Source organism: Podarcis tiliguerta, assembly GCF_965153285.1.
Source record: "Podarcis tiliguerta genome assembly, chromosome: 6".
In the NCBI taxonomy this organism is placed as follows: Eukaryota; Metazoa; Chordata; class Lepidosauria; order Squamata; family Lacertidae; genus Podarcis; species Podarcis tiliguerta.
The window spans coordinates 86,625,402-86,645,573 of record NC_139539.1 but is presented as its reverse complement, the minus strand read 5'-3'; the positions used below and the strand labels follow the sequence as shown (position 1 = coordinate 86,645,573).

Genomic DNA, 20,172 nt, shown 5'->3' with positions numbered 1-20,172 from the left:
ATTAATACTTCACACAGGAAGAAAGGAGAACTTCACTTGCGAATTTACAAATTACTATACGTGTTAATGCGAGTTGAAGTTAATTATTGTAGCTGTGGCATAAGGGTTTTTATCAAGAATGGATTGTATTTGGTTTGAGCAATAGTCTGGAGGCAGAATGAAAGGGAATAAGACCTTGAAGTACAGCACTTGGGAAGCCACACAAAATTTATACAGTGGTGCCTCGCAAGACGAAATTAATTCGTTCCGCGAGTCTCTTCGTCTAGCGGTTTTTTCATCTTGCGAAGCAACCCTATTAGCGGATTAGCTGCTAAAAGGCTATTAGCGGTTTAGCGGCTTAGAAAAAGGGGGTGGGGAGCGAAAAAAAATGCAAGACATTTTCGTCTTGCGAAGCAAGCCCATAGGGAAATTCGTCCTGCGAAGCGCATTGAAAAACGGAAAACCCTTTCGTCTTGCGAGGCATTCGTCTTGCGGGGCACCACTGTAGTTGGCTATGTAATTGATTTGTAATTGAATTGTTATTGCTATTTGGTGTTAATATAATATGCGCATATTAGATTTTTGGAATTGAAAATTAATAAAAATTATTTAACAGCAACAACAAAAAGTGAAGACACCTCTTGAGCCAAAAAAGGGAAGGAATTCACTCCTAGGACTCTGTGAATGGTGAGGTGCAGGTGTAGGATTGCTTGCGAAAACTATGGCTTATTTAAGGAGGCTGTATGGTAATGCTTCTGAACAATTATTATTCTTATTCAGCATCTATGTTCTGCTCTATTTCAATTGCTGAGCTATTGTTGTTGTGTGTGTGTTATTTCAATCCTTGTAAACCTGCATGGAACTATAGTGGCATAGACATATTTTAAAATAATTTCCGGAGGCTAACAATTCATAAATGCTAAAATGTATGCAGAAGCAACAGGTTTCTATAAGGAATCTGCTTCTTTCAAGACCCTCCTAGAAATGGGGCAGGCCCCATTTAGGGCGGGTTCAGCAGCTGGCTATGGCCCTGGCCCCTCGTTGCTCTTGTTTGAGAATAAGAGATTGGCAAATCAAATTACAGGAATTGGTGGAGATGGCTGAGTTGACTAGCAAACTCAGAGGAAACTGAAAGCAAAAATTTGTGGGGAAATGGGGTGGTTATAGAAGATTATGTTCAAAAATACAATAATAGTTTTGACTCCGTACTAGCATTCGAGTGACAAAGGAAGTAAAAGGAGGTGGATAACAATTAAGGATTTATTATGTTTTCGGAATGTATTGGAAAATTTATATAGAAAGGTTTATTGTTTTGTGTGCATTTGATTGTAAGATAAAACATATGCGAAGGGACTTGACAGGAAATCAAAACTGAAGAAAACTTTTTGTAAGATAAAAGGGGGGAAATATTTACTTTCTTTATTTTCATTTTTGTGTGGGTGTCTATACATATGTGTGTTTTGTATGGAATGTTTGGTAAAGGTAAAGGGACCCCTGACCATTAGGTCCAGTCGTGACCGACTCTGGGGTTGCAGCACTCATCTCGCTTTATTGGTTGAGGGAGCCGGCGTGCAGCTTCCAGGTCATGTGGCCAGCATGACTAAGCCGCTTCTGGCGAACCAGAGCAGCGCATGGAAACGCCATTTACCTTCCCGCCGGAGCGGTACCTATTTATCTACTTGCACTTTGGCGTGCTTTCGAACTGCTAGGTTGGCAGGAGCTGGGACCAAACAACAGGAGCTCACCCCGTCGCGGGGATTCGAACCGCCCACCTTCTGATCAGCAAGCCCTAGGCTCTGTGCTTTAACCCACAACGCCACCCGCGTCCCAGCGGAATGTTTGGTAGTATGGTTGTAATGTTTTTTTGTAACATAAAATCATTCAATAAAAATTATTTTTTTTAAAAAAAGAGAGAGAATTTGGGGTGTTCAGCTCTACCGTGACTGAAGCACCCTCTCCATCCGTCGGACACGGAGTCCTGTGCAAATGGCACCATCTGCTGGTCGCTGTGTTTTCTCACTCTTAATATGTCAAGGGAACAATCTCTGCAAGAGTTTCATTCCATGGAAGCTCTGTGGTGGCAGAAGAGCACTCCTTCTGTGAACTGCGTCCTTGTGGCGGATGAGCAAAACAAGATTATAATCCAGACGGCCGCTGCCACCGAAAGCTGTGCGTTCAGACTCAGGCAGTTCAGACTTAATAAAGCAAAGTTTCAACAGGCTTTGAATTCAGAACTGTTTTATTGGGAATGCACGTAAACAAAAAAGCACAATAAACTTCTGGCAATGGCCAAATTAAATACATTAAATAAATTAAATACATAGCATATTTTATTACGTTTTAGATTTTAACTGTTTGTGTGCTTCTAGGGGGGATTTGAAATATAAGGAAACCCCATGCCACTGTTTGAAGGGGTAAACACTAATACCCTGATCTGAAACACATTGCTTGGTAGACAATCTCACTCACTCATTCATTGTCTATGCTTAGATCAGGATTTAAAAGATTTGGATGCCCAGGAAGCTAGATTTAACCATGTTTACTATTAAATACAGTACATTGTGTCACTTATTTTAAGGGAGACATGCTTAGGGTTACTGCCAGGATCTTACTGGAAGCTACCCATCAACATGCTACTGAAATTATATCCCATATTTCTGAACATATACCAAATAACTGTTAAATTTTCAGTCTCTACATTTCAGGTACTCGGATTTTGCATATTTTTGTACTTCATATATAACAGGGTATCATTTCTAGTAGAGAGCTTTGTGCAGGTGCAGTTATAAGGTAGTTTAAAGTATTCCTTAGATGCGACTGATATATTCATTCTGAATGACTGAATATAATGGAATGTTTATAGAGGAAAATAAGATCAGGCAAGCCCAGGACAGGACATGGGTATCATTTTCAGAAATTAGCAGTGCCTTTTAACTGTATTTGATAATATCGAAACATCCCTCCCAAAGAAACACCTAATTTTAAATATGTAACTTAACTCTTCAAAGGAAAATTCAGAATTAAGAAGTGACAGAATTTCTGGGAATGGACGTAACCATCTGCACCCTTTGTGCTGTTGGCCTGATATACAATAATATAAACTATTTAAACAATATTGAATTGGAACAAATTAAGTAAAATTGAGGTATTCCAAAACTGTGGATATAAGCCATAATAAGGAAAATATGCTTCCATTTGTTTCAACGGTTTTTAGCTTTGCTATTTATTAGGAGGATTTTTAGTAAATATAATTAATTCTACTACTTTTTTCTGTATATAATCTTTTTTTTTTTGTACTGAAATGAAAATGCCCAAGCAATAAATATAATCAATATAATTGAAATTACAGTACCAAATCCCATAGGGATGAAAAAATTCTAACGCCTTGGATTTAATTACACTTTTGCTTTCACAAAGAAGGCTCTGATAGTGAAAACGCTTTGTAAAACATAGCAGCCAAAAAGGAAAAAAATCTACATTGCTATAACTGAATTAAGGTTACGGTAGCTTTGATAAATGTTTCAAAGTCAGCATTTAAGAAACTAAACAGGTGCTACTATCCTAAAATTAATTTCAGTGCTAGCTAGATAATATATATATAAATATTGCTGTAAGTCACTTGGAGATCTTCAGGCTACAAGCAACTAATAAGTTTAATAAATATAAATAAATAAATAGAGCTCACTTAAAACAAAATAATATCTTCCGCACCAGGAGGAAGAGGTGAAACTCATCCACATTTATTTTTCGGCAAATATATGTGACTATAAGAACTTGAAGTCTGGGTTTCAAAAAACACTTTTAGGATGTGAAACAAAATGTTTCCTATTCAAAGGTGCAAATCTAAAACCCATCTCCAAGCAGAATCTAAAATCAAAACAGCACATTTTCAGAGTTCTCTTTATATATATATATATATTTGGACTTTGGCATAGATCAACTATTTTGTATGGCAATCAAAATGCAAAATTCTGGGTGAGGATTTTCAACATATGCATTTAAAAGTTAAGAATCGGAATGTGAATTTTTGCATTTGAACTCTAAGAATTATACAAATAATTATTTTATCCCACGAAATGTGGGTAATTATCCACCAGAAAATTTCTCCCTGCTAGACTCACTGAAATGAAAGAGAACTAGCTGTTCGAATATCTTCCACACTGACTATTCAGTGCTCTTCCTCATCTGATGCAGCTTCATCAACAGAGATGTCCAGTAGGTGGCAGATGGCTTTGGTGTAGCAGGAAGATTTTTCTCAGGTTACTGTGGTACCTTCTCTTCAGTTCCAGGATGACAGATCTCTCCGCCTGAGGCACCATGTTTGATCTTTGTCCATGCTCTGAGAAGCCTGATGGACACTGGCACTGCCATATTCTCTTGCAGAAAGCAAATGTTTAGCTCAGGCTGTTCTTCTTGATAAAACACAAGAACTTCTGATGCCTGACTTATGGCCATTCTTCATTCTCCTTCCTCACATACTCCAGAGGAGACGGCTTGAAATCCTACAAAAATAACAATGTTTGCAATTTAAAAGAGGTGCATCCAGGAAAAACCTTATACACTGTACAATCCTATGCATATTTACACCTTTCCGTCTCACTGAAATTCAGTGGCGGTTGCTCCCAAGTAAGTGTGGATAAGGATCGCAACCACAAATTCTTATTACATATACATCTGTGGCCAAGTGGCTCGGATCAGGGGAAGAGGCTGGAACAAGAACTTGAATTATCTAGGAGAATGTGGTTAGCATCCCTGGATATCATGGGCTGGTTGCTATGATGTCACTGGTGGGAAAATATACTGAGTGAGATGATCTACCTTGGAGTTCCTATCTTAAAGAGAGAGAGAGACAGAGAGAGAAAGAAAGAGAGAGAGAGAGACAGAGAGAACACAGACTACATCCGATGTACGACAAAGGAGCTGAACAATAAGAAAATTGCTATGTTTGTAGACACACAGAGGGCTGGAGAGGAAGTTTTATTCTATGTTCATTAATATTAATCAATGATTTAGTAGGGATTGACAATCTGATAAGCGACCTCACTTGTTGAAACTGGAAATGTTAATTTAATATACGTGCAGGAATTGATTGATGGATAGTTGTCTGAAAAGAAATTAAGTCAAAAACGCAAGTATATTGTAATGTAAGGTTATCTGTAGTGTTTGAAGTTAAACTAGAATTAATTGGGGAATATGATGCAGCACTAAGGAGAACCGTTGACACATCTAGGAAGGTGTGCGAGAAGTCAGATTTGGAAAAAAGTTAAATTTGTCTTAATTTAATTTAATTTGCTTAAACTAGTGACCAATCTGTAAAAACTTAAAAATCAATAAGAAAGATAAAAATAAAAAATAAAAAGATCCTTACTCTCAGCTTTATATGTCTTTTCCAAATGAACTTTTTCATGTCTTACCTGAGTGAATTAAATCAGGTGACCAAAAGTAGCTTCGGAATTCACGCTGTAGCAACTGCTGCAAAACAGAAATTAAAAATGCATGTATTAATAAATCTCTCCGCCATAAAACAGTGCTATGTCAACAAAATATTACTTTGAATTTTCCACATAAGTTTTGAAACGCAACGTACCTGGCAGGAGAAAATTTCTTCGCTGCAAAAGAAGAAGAGGAAGTATTAGTATTTGGACACCAAGGCTGCAATTCCAAGCACAAGTACCTAGGGAAAAGGTTCCACATTCCCAGGAGCTGGTTCCACGTTATTTGGTAATATTCCACTTTCTTAGCTGTACTAAGATGGACACATTCGACCTGGCCTCTTGCACTCTTTTACACACTAGGGCTATATGTGGAATTCTATATGAATTGGAGGTTGCTAGACTTTTTGGGTCAGTGAACACATGTGGAATTTCGAGAAAGTGCTGTAAGGCACCAGTCACAGAAAGAGAAAGGACCTCAATATTATGCAGGCCTGCCCCACCCCCATCAATGGGGAGAACTGGTCCCTACATCTGCCATCACATTGCTTACATCACACTTTTTGCAGCTCTCCTCTGTGCAGAATAGAACGGAGGGTATCCACTCCTGGCATCCCATGAAATGTGGGCAAGTTTAAGGAAGAGTGTTTAATACAAGGATGCCTAAAGGTAAAGGTAAAGGGACCCCTGACCATTAGGTCCAGCCGTGACCGACTCTGGGGTTGCGGCGCTCATCTTGCTTTATTGGCTGAGGGAGCCGGAGTACAGCTTCCAGGTCATGTGGCCAGTATGACTAAGCCGCTTCTGGCGAACCAGAGCAGCGCACAGAAACGCCGTGTACCTTCCCGCCGGAGCGGTACCTATTTATCTACTTGCACTTTGATGTGCTTTCGAACTGCTAGGTCGGCAGGAGCTGGGACTGAGCAATGGGAGCTCACCTCGTCGTGGGGATTCGAACCGCCGACCTTCTGATCGGCAAGTCCTAGGCTCTGTGTGAGTGCAAACAAGAAAGAGCAACCTGCCTCTAGTGCAGTGTGGATTAAAGGTAAAGGTAAAGGTACCCCTGCCCGTACGGGTCAGTCTTGACAGACTCTAGGGTTGTGCGCCCATCTCACTCAAAGAGGCCAAGGGCCAGCGCTGTCCGGAGACACTTCTGGGTCACGTGGCCAGCGTGACATCGCTGCTCTGGCGAGCCAGAGCCGCACACGAAAACGCGTTTACCTTCCCGCTAGTAAGCGGTCCCTATTTATCTACTTGCACCCGGGAGTGCTTTCAAACTGCTAGGTTGGCAGGCGCTGGGACCGAACAACGGGAGCACACCCCGCCACGGGGATTCGAACCGCCGACCTTTCGATTGGCAAGCCCTAGGCGCTGAGGCTTTTACCCACAGCGCCACCCGCGTCCCTTGCAGTGTGGATTACTGAGGGGATATTAACTGAGACCTTTCATGGGTGTCATAAGAGAGACCAGCAAGTGCATTGGCAACCTCTGATTTAGGTAAGCGTTAATGCCTTTAGTTGAGATTCTTGCATGGGGGGGGGGGGGTTGAACTAGATGACCCTCAGGGTCTTTTCCAACTTTACAGTTTTGTGATTCTATGATACTCCATATTTCTGCCTCAACCCTTTGAGTGCAACTAGGGTGGAATCTACACACATATAAAAAAACGCTGTGAAGGTGCTTTAAAAAAATCGTTTTGAAAACGATATTGAATTTGCCATAGCTCACTGTCACCATCCGGTGTCACATTTAGTATATTGCACTTTGCTACGCATTTAAAACTGTGTACCTTAGTCCTAGGTGTAGCTTGGTAACAAACAGATGAGGGAAATATCTCACCTTTCCTCCGAAAACGCTTCATGAGCCAAATAAGGAACGATCCTATTGAAAACAACGAGGCCGAAGTGACTGTGGCTGCAATTGTCACGTTGCTTGAAGATGCTGAAGGAGCTGAAGTTGGAAAAAGGATTATGAATGAAATCAGTGGTAAATTGCATTTATTATAATACTTCATAGCTGTCAGAGGTTATAGCACAGGAGGCTTCAAATCAGCACTTCTGTTCCTTTGTAGTGTCTCCCTGGTTCCTCCATATCAGCGCTTTGCCTGGGACCATGGTACCAGTATTCCCCTTCATGGATAAACTCCTGTTTACGACTGGTTCCTTTTCTCCCATAATTCATATAAGCATTTCCGCTATCCAACCATCTTCAGAGAGCTGCATCAGAAGAGACCCTCCATTAAAAGGTAAAGGAAAAGGGACCCCTGACCATTAGGTCCAGTCGTGACCGACTCTGGGGTTGCGGCGCTCATCTCGCTTTATTGGCCGAGGGAGCCGGCGTACAGCTTCCGGGTCATGTGGCCAGCATGACTAAGCCGCTTCTCGCAAACCAGAGCAGCGCACGGAAACGCCGTTTACCCTCCCGCCGGAGCGATACCTATTTATCTACTTGCACTTTGACGTTCTTTCGAACTGCTAGGTTGGCAGGAGCAGGGACCGAGCAACGGGAGCTCACCCTGTCGCGGGGATTCGAACTGCCAACCTTCTGATCAGCAAGTCCTAGGCTCTGTGGTTTAACCCACAGCGCCAGCCGCGTCCCTAGACCCTCCATTATGTGTTTCTAAAAATGCTTCCTTTTCCCACCCTGATTTTCAAGATCACTCAAAGGTCTCTTCTACACCGCTGGCACTACAAGAAAGGATAGCAATGAGATGAGTGGATACCTCCACATGTGGGAAGACTTGACGTCCAGTTTCCTGCAGCCAAGCAATGGAGTCTGTGGGAACCATTCAGCACCCATCCCTCTGTACAGCTGACCTCGCAAATTGTGCCATAGACAAAATGTCTCTCAGGGTCCGAACAATTCAAGAAGCCGTTCTCAGGAGGTGTCAGTATTTCACACTGTATTGCTGAAATACAATGATGCAGATATTAACCTAAGGACTCAGCTATACAGCTGCGAATAAAACGTTTTAAGTGGGTTTTAAAGTGCAATATACAAATGTGTCACTAGATGGTGACAGCGAGCTATGGCAAATTCAATACATTTTCCAAAATGTTTTTATAAAAAGCATTTTCACAGGGGTTTTTTATATGTGTGCAGATTCCACCCAAGTTTAGTAAACTGCGAGTTTCTGTGAACATTGATCTGTTTTTCATGTAATAGCAAACTAAAGTGTAGTCTAGAAAGAGGATCGCCTACTCATCTTGCTACTTGTATGAACCAGCCACTTGGAATATAATTAAAGAGCAGACTATGAATATAGCAAAATTAATAATAGGCCTGAGATACAACTCTACTACAGACAGGGGAGAAATTTGTTTTGGTTTTGATTTAAATGCAATCCTACATCATTTGCATTTCCCAAAACAAGACACAAACTGAAACAAACTATCCTTCAAAATTTCCCCTCCTCTATATATTGTGATTCAATTCTCCTATCAAATTTTTTTTTGATAAAAACATATATTAGTGAAAATATCTATGCATTTATTGGCTCTTGCATATATTAGTTCTTGTATATATTGTGCAAAATCGTACACAAAAATGTGTACGTTAGGAGAAATGCATACTACAATGCTGATGAATTTTCCAGAGGGCTTTTTATTTCAAAGTACAGTGGTGCCTCGCAAGACGAAAAGAATCCGTTCCGCGAGTCTCTTTGTCTAGCGGTTTTTTCGTCTTGCGAAGCAACCCTATTAGCGGATTAGCGCTATTAGCGGCTATTAAAGGCTTAAGGGATTAGCTGCTAAAAGGCTATTAGCAGCTTAGTGCCTTAGGAAAAGGGGGTGGGGAGCGGAAAAAAATCGCAAGAATCGCAAGACATTTTCGTCTTGCGAAGCAAGCCCATAGAGAAATTCGTCCTGCGAAGCGCATTGAAAAACGGAAAACCCTTTCGTCTAGCGGGTTTTCCGTCTTGCGAGGCATTCGTCTTGCGGGGCACCACTGTATTAGTGAAAATATCTATGCATTTATTGGCTCTTGCATATATTAGTTCTTGTATATATTGTGCAAAATTGTACACAAAAATGTGTACATAAGGAGAAATGCATACTACAATGAATTTTCCTGAGGGCTTTTTATTTCAAAGTATCTGCAAACTGATTTGGAAATGTGCTGAGATGGGCTTAAGTCTCACCTTCACAAACAGGAATTGGCTCTGACCAGTGCCCCTTGGATGTGCATTGACTTTTGGATGACCCTCTCAAGGTGTAGCCCTCCTCACAACTAAATTCGCAGACTGAATTGTAGCTTGGATCTGTATCCAGGTGGGAGCAGTTCACAAAGCCCCTTTCGGGCTGATGTACCACCTCGCATTTCACTGCTGTAAGAGACCGTTGAAACTTACGTTTAGTTTGCATGTCACTGGGACACTGGAAATAAGAAAAAAATAATCCTGTAATGCAGACAAAGGCAAGGCCCAAATGAGATAGTACCTTCACACTCTGGTTTTTGTCCATCCCATTCTCCATAGGCACCACACTGGAGCTCACTGGACCCTCTCAGAACAAACCCTTCTGAACAGGCAAACTTGCAGGTTGAATTCCAGGGGAAATTCCCAGAAGCGTGAGAGCAGTTCAAGAAGCCATGAACTGGAGGTTTCAGTTCACTACACTCCACAGCTGTTAAATGACATATTCATCTGCATTAGTTCTGTCTTGGGGGGTAACAAGAAAAAATATACCTGGCGACAAGATGGGCTTAGGCTTTTGTGGATGGGAAAGGGAGCTGCAGGTGAATGGACTGGGAGGCTTGAAGGTTTCAAAGTGTTAGACTCTACTGTTAGAGGCAAGATGCTAGAGAGCAGCAAGATTCCCTCACTCTGAAATTCAGTTGGGCGGGGGGAGCTCATAATTGTAAGGTTATATTAATGAAGGGTCAGTCGTCACTACTATGGGCAGGGAGTGTGAAGGGCCTGCATGCTATGGGAAAACATACAGTGGTACCTTGGGTTACATACACTTCAGGTTACATACGCTTCAGGTTACACACTCCGCTAACCCAGAAATAGTGCTTCAGGTTAAGAACTTTGCTTTAGGATAAGAACAGAAATCGGGCTCCGGCGGCGCGGCAGCAGCAGGAGGCCCCATTAGCTAAAGTGGTGCTTCAGGTTAAGAACAGTTTCAGGTTAAGAACGGACCTCCGGAACGAATTAAGTACTTAACCTGAGGTACCACTGTATTCCCATGTTTCTTTGGGCTGAACTACACATTAACACTTGCTTGAATTTATCTTGCCACGTGAAAGGCAATACCTGTTTTTATAATAGTTAGAGCTAAAATGTAGCAGTAGAAAGTCTTGATAAGCCTTTAGATGTGTAAGTGGGACTTCTGACCTGGGACAAATAGCAGCTTTGGGGAGGAAGGCTCCTTTACCCATTGGCAAAATGGTAAAAAAGCCTCACCTTGTGGTTCTGATCTGGACTGCTATTTGAAAGAAGAGTAAAGGAACAGTGGTTCACAATGCTTTCTTTCTTTTTCTGATTTGGTTTTTGAAAACACCAGGGGCCAGAATCAGTTAGTAGGAACAGAAGCAGGCCAGCCAGCCTGTTTCCAGCTCTTTCAAAACAACTACCGTATTTTTTGCTCTATAAGACTCACTTTTTCCCTCCTAAAAAGTAAGGGGAAATGTGTGTGTGCCTTATGGAGTGAATGCAGGCTGCGCAGCTATCCCAGAAGCCAGAACAGCAAGAGGGATTGCTGCTTTCGCTGCACAGCGATCCCTTTTGTTGTTCTGGCTTCTGAGATTCAGAATATTTTTTCTTGTTTTCCTCCTCCAAAAACTAGGTGCGTCTTATGGTCTGGTGCGTCTTATAGAGCAAAAAATACGGTATTTCCAGAGATGTGTTGAAAGCTTTCATTACAAACCATTTTAACAGATTAACAAGTTAGAGAGATGAGTGGGATTCAGCTCAATTTAAACCAATGGAATAAAAATCATAACTACAGATTTTCCAGAACATTTTCTTTCCCGTGGATAGGAAATCCTACCTTCACATGCAGGGATTGGCTGTGACCAGCGTCCCTCGGATGAACACTGAATTTGAGGCGATCCTCTTAAGGCGTAGCCCTGCTCACACACAAAATCACAGGTTGAGTTGTAGGTCAGTTCTGCGTCCACATGGGAGCAACTCACAGAGCCATTTTCAGGCGAAGGTACCGCTTCACATTTCACCGCTGAAACAGACACAGATCGTGACCTTGGTTAATCCAGATACATAACAGGAGAGTGTTGTGGGGGGGCAGGGTGTGCACACAGAGAAATATAATGAGCTCTGTGAAGGTAAGCAAGGCAATGGAACAAAACTAGTACCTTCACAGGCTGGCTGTTGTCCGTCCCACTCTCCAGATGCCTGACACTGCAGCCTGCTGGAGCCACTCAAGGCAAAGCCATCTCTACAGCCAAACTCACATGACGAATTCCAGGCAAAATTCCCAGAGGGATGGGAGCAGTTGAGGAACCCGTGAGCAGGTGTCTGGAGCGCATGGCATTCCGCAACTAGAAATGCAATCAAAATGCTTTAGGTTTGTCTTTGTTCTCCAATCCATAAGATACACGGTACCTGAAGCCGAACATGGATTCCTCACCTAACTACCAAAGACGTGACAATTTTTTGCAGTTTGATGACTATTACAAATTTAAAAGTGGGACCTGAAACAAATTGTTGCCGTGTGGAGTGCTCCTGTTCAGGGTTCCAGCCGGCCAAGCACTTTTCTGGGTTGCTCCATTACAAAAACACACCCACCCACACAGTTTTCAGATACTCCATTCCATCTTCACTGCTTGCATTTCTTCCCTTCCTACACCGTCATTGTTCTGTGGCTTTTGAACATACAGTGGTACCTCGCAAGATGAATGCCTCGCAAGACGAAAAACTCGCAAGACGAAAGAGTTTTTTGTTTTTTGAGTTGCTTCGCAAGACGAATTTCCCTATGTGCTTGCTTCGCAAGACGATAACGTCTTGCGCCTTTTTCTTAAAACTGTCAATGCATTCCTATGGGAAACCGTCAATGCATTTCCTATGGGAAACTGTGCTTCGCAAGACGAAAAATTCACAAGACGAAAAAACTCGCAGAACGAGTTAATTTCATCTTGCGAGGCACCACTGTACTCTGGGCCGGTTTTGGGGAAGTGTATTCCCTTAATTTTTTAAAATGTGGGTTGTTTTCTTTTGTTTGTACTGCTGCAAATCTTAGGGCTCCCCCAAGCCTGCCTGATTCCTCACCTCTTAAGTATGGATTGTGCGATTTTGGCTGTCTCAGGGAACACCCCCCAGAGAAAGAGAACTTGGGATTTGAAGGTGGTTTGGGCTATCCTATTGGGTTGTACCTTGGAAGTCGAACAGAATCCGTTCCAGAAGTCCGTTCGACTTCCAAAATGTTCAGAAACCAAAGCACAGCTTCTGATTGGCTGCAGGATGCTCCTGCAGCCAATCAGAAGCTGTGGAAGCCTTGTTGGACATTCGGGTTCCAAAGAAAGTTCGCAAACTGGAACACTCACTTCCAGGTTTTGCGGTGTTTGGGGGCCAAAACGTCTGAGTACCAAGGCGTTTGGGATCCAAGGTATGACTGTATTGTCACAACTCCCACAGAATCTAGCACAAAACAATGTCCTTTGCCAACTTAGCAAAGATTTTGATGCTGTATGGCTAATGAAGACTCACTTCCCTCATCACTTCTAGGGTTAAGCTATGAGGTTCTGCATTAGTTTTCATTCATTTAGGACTCACTCAGTTCACTGACCTTTACACAAAGGGGTGGGTGCAGACCAGTTTCCAGAATCGGTGCACAATACGGGTTCCAGTCCAGTGGATTTGTAGCCTTCGGCACATTGAACATGACAAGATGAGTTGTAGCTAAAACCCTTCACTGGGTGGCTGCATTCTAAGGTACCATGATCTGGGTTTTTCAGTGTGTCACAGGTAATTACTATAGAGAAGGAACACAACAAGCAAGGAGTTAGGCAAGGCCGTTTTTTCAAGCAACGCGCATTAAAGCTACAGGGTTAGAGATGAATTGCCCGGGTTTGAAAAAGAACTATACGATTAATCCTACCATGTTCACAATTGCGCCCGTAGAATCCTGTATCACACTGGCAGGTGTAATTATTAATGGTCTCCACACATTTGCCATGGCCGCTGCAGGAATGCAGATTACAGGAGGCTGCAAGACAATTAACAGGCTATAAATCACCCCATCATATGTAACATGCTTTAAATGAACTATTACAACAAGTGAGTGGAACAGGCTCTTGGCCCTGAAGACACTGATGCATTAAACCACTTTGAGTTTAATATCGCATCATATGTAGGCCACATCTTCAGGCTGCACATCCTCTTTCTTGGCCTCATGCCCTTTGGGTGCTGCCCATCTTTTTCTGCTCTGTGGATGCAAGGGGGAACATGTTCCACAAGGCAGCAAAGAACAGAGAAATCCACAATTTGGAGTTATTGGAGGGTTCTCCATTCTCTTCCTTTTATGCAAAAGTTTTATTTTCACCAGTCTTTGATATGGTTTCACTATAGAGCACTGCACCACTGCATATCACTTGGCTATCACAAGGTGTCATCGACACAGTTGTCCTGTGCTTATTTTCCCAGCTTAGGCCACTTCCACACTGTTGCTGTTTTGCAAATGGGATTCAATCACACACCGGCAAAATCAGATGGCTATATCCAAAACTGAGGTGGATGTATATGCTCTTTTGCAGCAAACCTGCTCCCACCACCCGATAAAAATAAACATCATACTTTTTGCGATAAGGGGATTAACAGCTGTGTGGGATTAACAGCTGTTAAAACTAAGGTTACCAGATTTTTTTCAATGAATCCGGGGACACTTTTCAACTTCAATGGATTTTGTATGGGGACTGATTTGAAAATCCAGGGTCTGTCCCTGGGAAACAGGGAAATCTGGTAACCTTAGTTAAGACCTCCTTGTGAACAAATCAGAACAAGGAACAGCTGACTTTGCACAACCACCTTGCAAACTTTGTGCAAATGAGTAAAATGGACAGCTTAACTAACTGGCCCTCTTGAAGTCATCTCAGGCTTACAGACACCAGCAACAGTTTGAGCAAGAAACATACTATTAGTTTTTATTACTTTATCGGTTTATTAGTTTATTGATAAACAAACGAACTGAAAGACTCCACTGATGATCAAAAGGCATTTACTGACATTCTGTCCCTAACCCATATTACATTTACACCTCATAGGCAGGTAGTATTATTATAGTGCTGATATTGAAGAGTGAATAGACTGAATAGAGAACAGTGGAACTGTGGTGCAAGCCTGCGACTATTTAGGGTTCTTCCCTCTTTATCGTTGAATCAGAGCAAATATTAGCTGGGTTTCCCAGGGACTGACGTTATTCCAATTCAGTGGTAAAGTGGGTTTTCCTGGGGAAAGCAGTGATGCAAACGGAAAACCTCTTGGACCTGTGCCTAGAAAGAATGGGACAAGCAGGAAACCACTCAGACCCATGCAATAAGGGCACGGAACAAATGAAGTAAATTTTTAAAAGTGTGGACGATCCCTGAACATTCAGCAGTCTGCATGCCACACAATACAAGATGCTCTCTTGCACAGAAGCCAGTAGGATCTGCCAAACAAGTTTCTAGCTGTTTTAGAGGCAAATATATTAGTCAGAAGGATCCCATCCCATACCTGTATAGCACAAAGCCCTTTTCTTGTTGCTGCAACGTTCATCATTCCACTTTCCTGCATCTTGTATTCGGTTGATGTAGATTTCCACGCAGTCCTGGTTTTTCCCTTTGTTGTTTGGTTCACCTTTTGCCCAGTTTTTAGCTTCTTCAGTCAAAGCCTTGTTCGTTCCCACCCACCTCCACACATTGCCAATTTTTCTGATCCCAATCCAGTAGTACGATCCATTATAAGGGATCTCTTTGTTTAAGTACTCATTTTCCTCCTTATTTTGAATCGCAACCAGGTGGGTAAAGTGGGTTTTACACCATTTCTCAGCTTCTGTATAATTCATGGTTTCAAGTGAATAATGATATGTCCAGCAGGTGCTTTCCTTAAGCAACAAAAGTCCTGGAAAAAAGAACACATCATCAAGTTGCTATGTATGTCTATTTATTTAGAAAAATGTTGCTCAAAGACCTCTCCAAGCCTTGAGGGTTCAGAAACGAGGTTTATGCTGGAGTAAGAAGACAAAATAGACAGACGGCCAAATCAAGTGGCAAACGGTGGAAGGAGCAGCATCCTGCTCTAAAAGTGGTGAACAACCATGTCATTCCCAGTGATGGACCTGAGACGCAGAAATAGAAGCTTGAGGCCCTTTGGGAGTAAAGAGCCTACTTGTGAACAAGGGGAAATTCATAGCTATGAAGGTGGGTGGTGGAGGAAAGCAAATGAGATTGGAGACTGGCCTATAAGCGCCAAGAAAACCAGTGAGCAGTCAAGGAGGAAAGGTCTCCTGAAATCTCTAGGCTAGATGGAAGACAAAGAGAAGAAATAACATGACTTTGGACAACTGGTCAGAGAAGTCAAGAAGGAGAGGCTACACTCTGTATTCATTTTTTAATCAAAATATGACTTCTGTCCATTTCTGACTTTTCAGTATACTTTTTAAAAATGTCTGCAGAATAAGGCTGCCACTTACAGAGGAAAGAAAAATCAAACAAGGAATGTCGATTTCTGAATTATTCCCCCCCCCCCCAGTATAATAATTTTTATTAATTTCCATTTATAAAAATCCAATAAAAGTCACATTAATACAATACCAAATTACAATACAATTAAAAGAGCCAATTTTTCAGTACCAAATTAAACTATTTTGTTTGACTTCCCGTGCTCTAGTTTCCTGAATTATTCTAGAGCAGGACTGGGGGAAAGGTAAATGGAAATAGCTCTCTGGTTCATTAGATTGGCAAGCTTTCTAACCCAAGCAACAGCAAAATGACTTTTCCCATCTAAGCCCCGTTCCTCACCCTATGTGCCTAGGACGCCTTTGCTTGGTAGTGCTGTGGCCCGTAGACTGAAGCAAAAAACTGGGCAAGGGTTAGAGCCTTCACTGAGCAATTTTGGGTCACTGGTTGGCAGGGCCAGAAAGGAATTTTTCTCTTGGTTGGGTTTTTTTCACCTTTCCTTCAGTGAAATTGTGGCCTTCGTTAGGCAGAAGAACGTTGTTTATATGAAGGCGGAAATGGCACTGGGCAGGATCAACATAGTAGGGGGTAGGGCTAAGGGGAGGATTGACCATGGCAAACCCAAGCTTGGGTTGGATTTCTGCCTGGTTGGAATCTGCAGCCTGGTCACCTATTGATACCTTGCTTGCTTGGCTTACACCACAACAAGGTTCAACACAGGCTGACTCCCACAGGACAGGTTTGGAGTGGTCCAAACCTGGCAGATCCATCCCATCAACATGGTGGAAGGATGAACTGATCCTGGGACCCAATGCCATGCCAACCCTTGCCCTGCCTGCTGCTGTCAATAAAGATTTGGCCTGATTTCAACCCATCACCATTGTACGATCTGGTTATTTTGCTGCTCTCATGGGCCACAGGCTGTGCCTGCCTGGGCAAATAAGGCAGCCAAATAAGGCAGCTGAGTAATTCATCCAATAATTGTAGGCTGCAAACAATTCCGTTTGGGGCTCTACTAAAAACCAAAGGAGTTCCCAGAAAGCTGAACTCCACCCGTCCCTTTTCTAGAGGATTTCCCATTCTGAAAGACATTACTTACCATAGGTGAGAGCAGACAGGAACCAAAGGGCGTTCATTATGGCAGGAACTGACTATAAACCTTTTTTTCTCCCTCCCTTGGGTTGACTTTGCAGAATTTGCTGTATAAAGAAAAAAGGAAGCGCAGCACATTTATGGTAAGGAATGGGTTTTAAAGCAGAGGAAAAATATATTGAGGTTGAACACTGGGACATGGTTTTAGGCTGTGAGGTTTGTACTTTTCTGAGACTACAATCCTATGTATCCATAATTACTTGGTAGTAATTGAATTAAATAGGATTTACTTCTGACTGAGGGTTCGCCCACACTTCATCTTGACCCGTGCCTAGAAAACACAGGCCTTGCCCCACTCCTTTCCCAGGGAAAACCTGCTTTTTAGCTTTAAATTGAATAGATGAAAATCCTGAGAGCAGCAGGACAAGAGGAAATCTGGCTAAGCCCCGAGGAGATGGGCATAGGAGGATTACGCCACAAATAACATAATGAATGTACCTAAAATTGAAGGTGAACACTTCACAGTTAATCTCTTCTTAGCAGTTAGGATAGTACATGCTCAATACTGGAAAAATGGGAAATCCCAACTATTACAGAATGGGTATTGGAAATAGGCATGCGTGAACACAGTAACAGGTTCTTAGAAAATTTTTTTTTAAAAAATAATAATTGTCCAGTAGCACTTTATAGACCAACTAAGTTTGTTCTGGTATAAGCTTTTGTGTGCATGCTTATACCAGAACAAACTTAGCTGGTCTATAAGGTGCTACTGGACAATTTTTTTTTTATTTCGACTGCATCAGACCAACACGGCTACCTACTTGAATCTAGGTTCTTAGAAGAAATGGACAAATCACACACATGGAATTCTTTTCCAAGTGGCATTGTTTCATTATGGGCGAGAATCATCATTTTGAGTTCGGCACCTTATGCATTTTTGCATTTCAGCAATGGTACAATACATACATGGCTTACTATCTGTTTATTAATATGCAATAAAAATACATAAATATGCACGCAGAGTCTTGCTTACTTACCAACAATAGCTGCACAATCCTGAATCTCAGAAGTAAGCTGGTGTAGCTGCCTAGATGTAGAACCTGTGTCCTTGGTGAGGTCAGTATTCTAGGTTTTGGCCAAGGACCCGTCTTACAGCTTTCACTTGCTGATACTTAACTGTGAGCCATGAGCCCTGCGTCTTTTATAGTATTGTGTCCAGCAAAATGTTACTGAGGAGGCGGGGAGTGAGAATTTCCCTAGGTAGGAAAAAAAATGATTTGCCCGGAATATCCGTGTTTCTAAATTAGTCAGACAGCCTCCCTGCCTCTTCCTTCTCAAAACACTGGTGAGCATCTGTGCTATTTTTTAAATTCCTGGACATAGAAATCAGTCCTAACAGTAAAAAAAAAAAAGGCATTTGAGTTTCTTTGCTGCTGTAGCTGCAAATGGAATTGTGTTTGTTTCGTAAGCAAGTTCTGTATTCTAAACTAGAGAAACTCACATGGTGGAATCAAAATCTGCTATTTCAGTGAATCAAATTTACAAATTGTTCTTTGTGTTATTTTCTTCCAAATCCAAATTTTCAAACTTTTTTTTATAAATAGGTTTCAGAGGGGAAAGGATTTATGTAGGTTGCTCAGGTTTGGGCTGAGTTGTGTTGTTGTTGTTATTACATTTGTATACCACTCACATGAATGGGAGGCGGGTGGCACTGTGGGTTAAACCACAGAGCCTAGGACTTGCCGATCAGAAGGTCGGCGGTTCAAATCCCCACAACGGGGTGAGCTCCTGTTGCTCGGTCCCAGCTCCTGCCAACCTAGCAGTTCGAAAGCACGTCAAAGTGCAAGTAGATAAATAGGTACCGCTCCGGTGGGAAGGTAAACGGTGTTTCTGTGCGCTGCTCTGGTTCGCCAGAAGCAGCTTAGTCATGCTGGCCACATGACCCAGAAGCTGTACGCTGGCTCCCTCGGTCAATAAAGCAAGATGAGCGCCGCAACCCCAAAGTCGATCACGACTGGACCTAATGGTCAGGGGTCCCTTTACCTTTTACCACTTACATGCCCAAATGGATTCTAAACAGTTTACAATTATAAAATTGTAAGAAAGGAAAATGTAAATCAACACATGATTATAGTTGGACGGTCCAATTCCAGCCTCGGAAACTGGCACAGGGAGGGAAGGCACACTCCCACGCCCAATATTGCTGCTGCAACCCTCTCCGCCGCTTCCACCCCAGGGTCAAGCCTGAGCCGGGGTCAAGTGGAGCCGGCTGGCAACATTGGGCCATTGCATGAGAAAGCTACCTCGGCAGCTCCCTTGCACGCTTTAGCCAGACCCCAAAGGCCCGCAGCTCCGGCCTCGACGAAGGAACCTGTCATGGGGGCCCCTGGTTGCAAGCCCCCTGAAAAAAATATGCCCGGGGCCACAGCCCTGCCGGACCCCACTCCCCCTCCACTATGCCACTGCGATTATCTACATAGACAAGGCAATGTCTGATAACCCCTAGCCACACCCAGGACTTCAGTAATTGCCAATGTTTTTACATGTTCGGAAGCGAGCCCCCTGCCGCTCCTTTCTTGGCCATGGAGAAAATCCCTTAATCTGGATTTTTAATTTTTCTTTTGGCAGCGTTACAAAAAGAAACACAATTATAAATCGATTTTAGAAAGGGGCAGGATTACACAGACTCACAAAGCATTAAAAATAAATAAATTGGGACACCTTGTGCTCTGCTCCACTCCCCAGGGCGGCCCTGCCCTCTCCCTGCCCCTCAGCCCTCGGCCTTGGCAGTGGCAGCCTCTCCTCCTCCTTGCCTGCCCTCTAGCAGCCACTACGAGCCGCCCAACGGAGGAGGCCAGCGGATGCAGCCATGGAGAGGCAACGGGATGCTGACTCACAGCTGGCGTCGCTCGGGACAAGCACCTCCTCCCCGAGCTTGGTGGCGGCAGCGCTGCTGGAGGAAATAGGGACATTCTGGGATCAAATCAGAAGCCAGGATGGCTTTTTGTAATTCCAGGACTGTCCCTTGAAAGTTGGGGTACTTGGAGGGTACGCAAGT

At 42.8% G+C, this 20,172-nt stretch overlaps 1 protein-coding gene across 2 annotated transcripts; it reads right to left on the bottom strand.

Annotated features, from left to right (window-relative positions):
• Positions 1-2,200: 2,200 nt before the first annotated feature.
• SELE (selectin E) lies at positions 2,201-18,780 on the bottom strand. Of its 2 annotated transcripts, none has more exons than XM_083445318.1 (14): positions 18,152-18,780; positions 17,122-17,221; positions 15,079-15,465; positions 13,466-13,573; positions 13,154-13,339; positions 11,724-11,909; positions 11,402-11,587; positions 9,848-10,033; positions 9,550-9,735; positions 8,134-8,319; positions 7,251-7,361; positions 5,567-5,588; positions 5,394-5,451; positions 2,201-4,481 (listed from the first exon to the last, which is right to left on the bottom strand). In XM_083445318.1, exons 2-13 carry the CDS (start codon positions 17,156-17,158, stop codon positions 5,403-5,405), a joined length of 1,830 nt encoding a protein of 609 aa, XP_083301444.1. In that variant the 5' UTR covers positions 17,159-17,221; positions 18,152-18,780; the 3' UTR covers positions 2,201-4,481; positions 5,394-5,402. The 2 variants fall into 2 exon arrangements, with proteins under 2 accessions (XP_083301444.1, XP_083301445.1); XM_083445319.1 differs by having other exon boundaries at positions 5,394-5,448; positions 18,152-18,370.
• Between the last annotated feature and the right edge of the window lie 1,392 nt (positions 18,781-20,172).

Bases quoted from the DNA above. Each gene is read 5' to 3' on its own strand.
- SELE (XM_083445318.1), bottom strand. From the start codon at position 17,158: ATGAACGCCCTTTGGTTCCTGTCTGCTCTCACCTATG. The intron at 13,574-15,078 runs GTATGGGATGGG...ATTGTCTTGCAG, and splicing joins AAGGGCTTTGTGCTATACAG to CCTCCTGTAATCTGCATTCC. The intron at 5,452-5,566 runs GTACGTTGCGTT...TCTGTTTTGCAG, and splicing joins AAGAAATTTTCTCCTGCCAG to CAGTTGCTACAGCGTGAATT.